Source organism: Sinohyriopsis cumingii, chromosome 12 (assembly GCF_028554795.1).
Source record: "Sinohyriopsis cumingii isolate HCF-2022 chromosome 12, ASM2855479v2, whole genome shotgun sequence".
NCBI lineage: Eukaryota > Metazoa > Mollusca > Bivalvia > Unionida > Unionidae > Sinohyriopsis > Sinohyriopsis cumingii.
In genome coordinates, this window is record NC_142972.1 from 105,827,418 (window position 1) to 105,834,259 (window position 6,842).

Sequence of the window (6,842 nt, forward strand, 5' to 3'; positions counted from 1 at the left end):
TTCTGTTGGTGTCACCAGTTACATCCATGGCATGCAAGATAGTCTTCAGTGTGCAAAACAAGACCAAGACTAAAGGAAGGTCCAGAATAAAACACAATACCTTACCACAAATGATGTGAATCGAAGAAGAGGGACCTAGTGTGGAAGAATATGTTCCAAAGCCAAGCATTAGAAAACTCTCTCTCTCTGTGTGTGTGTGTGTGTGTGTTTGATTAGGATTTTTAATGCAGCTTTAAAAAAAATTCAGTCATATCTCTACGATGTCTGCAGTGTAGCAGTTTAAAGATATGTATAGCACTCAGGCATCATGCCGCAGACATGTAGCATGATGTCCCACCCAGTCACATTATCGTGACACCAGGCCGACCAGTCCTAACACTAACCCCTTAATGCTGAACGCCTAGCAAGGCAGCTGTTAGTACCATTTTTGTGAAATGCAACATAGACAAAAGTGAACTATATTGTAGTTAAAGAACATATTTGTACATGATATCAATTTTAATACAAAGTTTTTTTTATAGAACAATAAATGATTACAAATAAATAAAACTGACAAAGTATTGTGTCTGTTTATTCCTTCGATTTTAATAGACATTTAGCCACTTCAACATGTTTCTGGGAGGGGACTGCAACTTTTGCTGGTGGGACTCCAATTTTTACCAAATTAGGAGTCCTGAACTCCTAGTTTTAAAATCCTAGTGAGAACTCTGGACTCACATTGCATTTCAAAACACTTTGTACCAGCTGAGATTATCACCGTTACAGAGCCTGGATCTGAATTCAGTTTGATTTTTGTGAACAATACTGCACAATCTCTCACAGTCAGCATTAGAATAATAAACAATATTACTTTCATAACCTGACAAAGAAGAGGAAATATATATCTTCCAGTTATTGGATCTTTTAGCTGGGAAATAAGGTGCCATTGAAAATCAACTCTGTCCGCATGAAGTACATTGTCAGGTAGAATGCCAACTTGACACTTCATGAATTCTCCTTCTTATTTGTCAGCAGCCTTTCCTGCAGCATGGTGCATCATATAATAGAGACAACCTGATATGTACAATGATGGAGACATTTTTCAAAATACAGAATGCAACTCCTTTATGAATTCCAGTATCACTGATGCATTATCATCTAAAAAAACCATACAGTTCTGCCAATTTATGTTTATTCAAAGCATTATCAAGTAAATAAAAAAGGTTTTCTCCAGTGGAATCTACAGTTAATTCTGGTAATGAAAGAAGAGCACTCTGACTTTGCCCTTTTCATTGTCAAAGTCTCTTACACAGACTAGGTACAAATTTTTGTCATCATAATCACTGCTCCTGTCTGCTGCAATACTAAACGGCCCAATTTTCATGGCTTCTGCTCTTTTAAGTGAATTATCTTCTGCTAAACACCTAACAATATTAGATGATTTTGTTCTTGCAGATACATATTTTCTGCAATTTTGGAATCAGGAAACATCCATTTGAACAAAGGAACAACGTAGTCTTCTACTGCTAGGGGTAGTCCATGTTCTCTTAAGAACTCAGTAAATAACGCCTCTGCATTTATTAGTTCTGCTTTAAAAATGAAGTTACAAGTTACCTTAGTATTGGAGTTTGTAAAACGAGCTAATTCAAGGTTTCCTTGTTTTACTATCATGACCAATATTAAAATCCTTACCACACAGCCTGCAGTGGGCGTGAATCTACCCTAGCATTAAACGCTGTATTGTGTAATTCATGTATTCATCTTTGAATCAGTTTCTCATCTTTTTCTAATCCACCTGTGAAATTATTTGAAAAATATGTTTACTCTAACACACGCATCTACTAGAATAAATCTGACTTGACCTTTAGCACCAAATACCAACAGACTGGTTCAGTATCAGATATGAATTAGAACAAAGAATCTGCAAGCAAAGATTAAAAATGTGAAAACACACGCACACACACCTCTGTCTACATGGGTTCGAGTCTCAGGCTCAGCTGATATGGGTCCGTGAAAAAGCTTGCCAGTAGCTTCTCATGGGTTGGTGGTTCTTCCCGGGGTTTTCCAGGGTTCTTCCTCCACCAGTTATACTGGCCGCCATGTATAGCCTATCTTGTGCTGAAAAATGGCATTAAACCCTTTAACAACAATAACACACATACACACACATTTGTAAAGTGACCCATTAATTTCACTTGTAGGCCTTAAGTGTATTACCAAAGAACCCATCAATGAAAAGAAATTTTTTGATTGTTGGGGGAAAAGAATCACCTAGCTGATTTTGCCCCCGCCCCCCACCCCCCCTCAAATGTTGAGTGACCCATTTTATGTATGATGTTTCATATGTGGATATTAAGCTTAATACTAAAGAGTCCATTAATGAAAAGATTCTAACTGGTCAAGGGTGGGGTGGGGAATGAAATAACTAGAGGGGGAAAGAAATTGCTGTAGGAGAGTGGGAAGAAATAACCAAAGGGAGAAAGAATCTGTTAGCCACATCTTTCCCTGGGGAAAATTTTAGCAGGTGGCAGGGAATTGGCTGTTACACTGGTATGAACCATCGACCCACAGGAAGCTACTGACAAGTTTTCTTACATTACCGCATTAAAGAATTCCAAGACTCGAATCCATGCAGACAGAACTGAAGTTGCAGTGATCGATACAGGTAAGTACATTAGACCACACCACTAACATGTGTCCCATAGTTTTATGGTAATTTTTCAAATAGTTATTGGAGTAGCAGTATAAGAAATTTGTGCTAATGGATTAACGGATAACTGAAACAGACCAACCCATCAGGATAAACAAATATACATACAGCAATATACCTAATATCACCTTCATGTATATGCAGAAAGACAAAGCTCTTTTCATCAAGCATGTTTCGATCACAATGTCACGTTATAGATGGAAAGCCAAGTCATGTGACAAACATTTTAGTCATTACCATAAGTTATTTATTATGGAGTACAATGTCGTCAAGACACTTGAATTTATTTATAACGAACTGATGTATATATACTAGACCATGTAATAATGCTTGTTATAAAATGCCAATCATCTGACAGCCAAAGCAATACTCATTCCATCATAATGGATTATTGCAAAAAATTGCTCCATCGTAATTAGGTATGCACAAACAGCTCTGCTGGGGCCCCGAGTGGCCGAGTTGTCTAAAGCGCTCACCATTCAGGATCACTGCCATCTCACCTGTCTGCGTCGGTTCGAGTCTCGGGTTCTGCCAATGTGGATATGTGAGAAAGCTTGCCAGTAGCTTCTCGTGGGTCGATGGTTCTTTCTGGGGTTTTCCCGGGTTCTTCCTCCACCATTAATACTGGCCGCCATGTATAGCCTATCTTGTGCTGAAAAATGGTGTTAAAGCCTATCACAACAACAACAACAAATAGCTCTGCTCAACTGGGTATGCTAATATGATCTGTATTGGGCAATGGGCAAAATAAATATTTTTGCTAATATTTCAGTTCATGTGAAAGAAAACATTTATTTTAAAGCCAATCAAAGCCTACTTACACTGTTGCACTGAAGATGTACATTTCGGTATTGTTCAACAAGTTTATTATATCTAATTATGTATCAAGGCTTGTCTACCTATTTAACAACAGGGCCTGTCGCAAGTGTGTCCCATCAATTATTTGAACAGGTTAGGTCTGTGGAAACAATTTCTCACATTTCACATTTGAAGGGTTTGTCAACAGTGTGTATCTCTAAGCATGCTAACAAATGCTTTCTGGCTTTAAAAAATGTTTACATATTTACATTTGAAGAGTTTAACACAAGAGTGTATATTCCATTATGCAGAATTAGACTGCAGCAAAATGATTTCTCACAAGTACACTGTCAATAACATTGTTATGGTTCATCTTTTGTGTGTATCCTGAAGTCTGTTGGCAAATGAGAACTATAATTAAAACAATTTCTCACTTATTTCATGAGTAAAGGTTGTCACCAGTGCGTATCCTCAAACATATTTAAAACTTAGATCTGCATATAACAACTTGTTTGTATGGTTTATCTTTGAATGTGTTGACAAGTCAGACCACCAAATAAACAACTTACCACATATTTTGCATTTGTATGGTTTGTCACTAGTGTGCATAATTATAAGCATTGATAAATACTGGCTTTGACTATGTTTCCACATATTTGACATTTTGGAAGTGGTTATCAACAGTATGTGGCCTCAACTGTATTTTGCGGGTAAATGTTTTTTGATATTTCGCATTTGTATGGCTTCTAAACAGTGTGTACCCTCATGTGTGCTTAGAAGTCAGACCTCATACTAAACAATTTCTCAGGTATTTCACATCTGCGTGGTTTGTCACCAATGTGTGTGTCATCATGTGCATTAACAAATCAGACTTGTGAATAAACAATTTCACACAAATTTCACATTTCCAAGGTTTCTCACCAGTATGAGTCTTCGTGTGTAATAACATATTAGATCTCTGACTGTACAATTTTCCACATACTTCACATTTCCAAGGTTTCTCACCAGTATGTGTCTTCGTGTGTAATAACATATTTGATCTCTGACTGTACAATTTTCCACATACTTCACATTTCCAAGGTTTCTCACCAGTATGTGTCTTCGTGTGTAATAACATATTGGATCTCTGACTGTACAATTTTCCACATACTTCACATTTGAAGTGTTTATCACCTGTGTGTATTCTGAAGTGTGTTGATAAATTAGACCGCTGACTAAATAATTTTCCACAGATTTCACATTTGAAGGGTTTGTCACCCGTGTGGGTCCTCTTGTGTACTGTCAAATGAGATCTGACAGTGAATGCTTTCGAACATATTTCACATTTGTATGGTTTCTCACCTGTGTGTACTCTCATGTGTGTTAACAAATCAGTTTTCAGGCTGCATAATTTCTCACAAATTTTACATTTGTATGGCTTCTGACCAGTGTGTATCTTCATATGCGTTGTCAAAATATATTTCATACTAAACAGTTTCTCACATATTTCGCATTTAAAGGGTTTGTCACCAGTATGTATTTTTATGTGCCTTTTCAAACTGGAGTTAGCTTTAAACGATTTACCACATATTTCACATTGGCATGGTTTGTCAGCAGTGTGTATCAACAAGTGTGTGGACAGACGGCAGTTCAGCCTAAACAATTTGCCACATACTGTGCATTTGAAGGGTTTTTCTTCGGTATGAATCCTTATCTGTTTTTCCATTACGAACGATCCGAAGGTGCTGTGCCTAATAATTCACATTTGTCTGGATGGACACCGTGTGACTACAAATCTGAGATACCGGACGTCTCCGTTTTTATTTTGCGCATGTGAGCCGACGAACCAATCCGTGCGGGGAATTCCTTTTCACACCTCAATACATTTCTCAAATAATATGACGGACTGAATTATTACTTTACTATACAAAGTTCGAAAAGACTTTTTATTTTAGACTAGCTGGTATCTAGAAAATATTTGTCCAAAACAATCTAAGCATATTACTAATCCAGTCCAATTACGAAATGGTCGGCCCCGCATGCAGCCTGAAAATAGGCATAGATATTTGGTCATTCCAGGAAAATTCGGATATGATGGTCAATTCCGGTGGGATCCATTTAAGATGCTGTTTTCCAATTATGTACACTGCGTTTCTGAGCGTAAGAAAATAGATAATCGACCACATTTCCATTTATCTTTATCCTGACAAGTGTACTACTTGACCTTAGAACATATTGCACAGAAAGTAATATAACTCGAACACTTTTTCCAGTAACTAATTTTTACACATGTATGTATTAAAGAAAGCAGGGAATTAATTTACTGGCCCACAAACTCGCCGCTTCGCACTGACTGACCTAGCTATATTACTTACTAGTAGCAATTATTTTTTTTAAAAAAAAGTTTTTTGCTCGCAAACAAGTTTTGTACTGATCAACATAACCACGTGAACGGCATCGTTAGCTACTGTGATCATAGCCAACACTGTAGTGTAAGGCTTAATCTAAATAACTTTGAAATATCACTTGACAGTAAAAATAATCAGATATCCCACACTGGACTAGAACTGATACACACCAACAGTTGGTTTATGTTATACATTCATTAGGGTTTAAGTTCCATGGGAAATATACTCTCAGGACAGACTTTACTCCCCTTCCAAGCTGTATTGATGTCTTGTATTTAATAAATAATATAGAACGCCTTCTGCAGTTATTCTTCAATAACAAATAACATTACATGGTGGCAGCGGTGAAAAAAAAAACAAAAAAAAAACAACAAAGGATTGAAATTATCAGAGTTGAAAATGGCTTCATTTCAATTTACAGATCCGGACAAATTTGACTTTTCGAGACCTGAAACTTGGGAAAAGTGGTTTCAGCGCTTTGAACGCTTTCGTCAAGCGTCTGGACTTGGTGAAAAAGAGGAAGAAATTCAAGTGAATACTTTGATTTATTCCATGAGAAGTGAGGCTGATGACATCTTGTCTTCGTTCAACCTGACAGAGGAAGATCAAAAGAAGAGGAAGCCCGTGACAGATAGATTCTTGCGATATTTCATTCCAAAGAGGAATGTAATTTTTTGAAAGGGCAAAATTTAATCAAAGAAAACAGGAAGTGGGAGAAACAGGGGAGAGTTTTGTTACAGTTATCTATGTGTTATTAACCGTAATTTCTGGCATCCACGTGATGAAATGATCAGAGATCGACTTGTAGTTGGACTGCGAGATTCAAAACTGGAGGAAAAATTGCAATTAGATGCGAATCTAACTCTAGAGTCTGCCGTTAGTCAAGCTTGACAAAATGAGGCTGCGAAAAAGCAACAAACAACGATACGAGCGAGTGGAGAACGAATGACTGAAATGGATGCAGTAAA

General features: G+C 37.2%; 1 protein-coding gene across 1 annotated transcript; it reads right to left on the minus strand.

Annotated features, from left to right (window-relative positions):
* Window positions 1-841: 841 nt before the first annotated feature.
* On the minus strand, window positions 842-5,727 carry LOC149787184 (uncharacterized). Its single transcript, XM_089977688.1, has one exon. It carries the CDS (start codon window positions 5,190-5,192, stop codon window positions 4,275-4,277), a length of 918 nt encoding a protein of 305 aa, XP_089833814.1. The 5' UTR covers window positions 5,193-5,727; the 3' UTR covers window positions 842-4,274.
* Window positions 5,728-6,842: the final 1,115 nt, after the last annotated feature.

Bases quoted from the DNA above. Each gene is read 5' to 3' on its own strand.
- LOC149787184 (XM_089977688.1), bottom strand. From the start codon at position 5,192: ATGGAAAAACAGATAAGGATTCATACCGAAGAAAAACCCTTCAAATGC.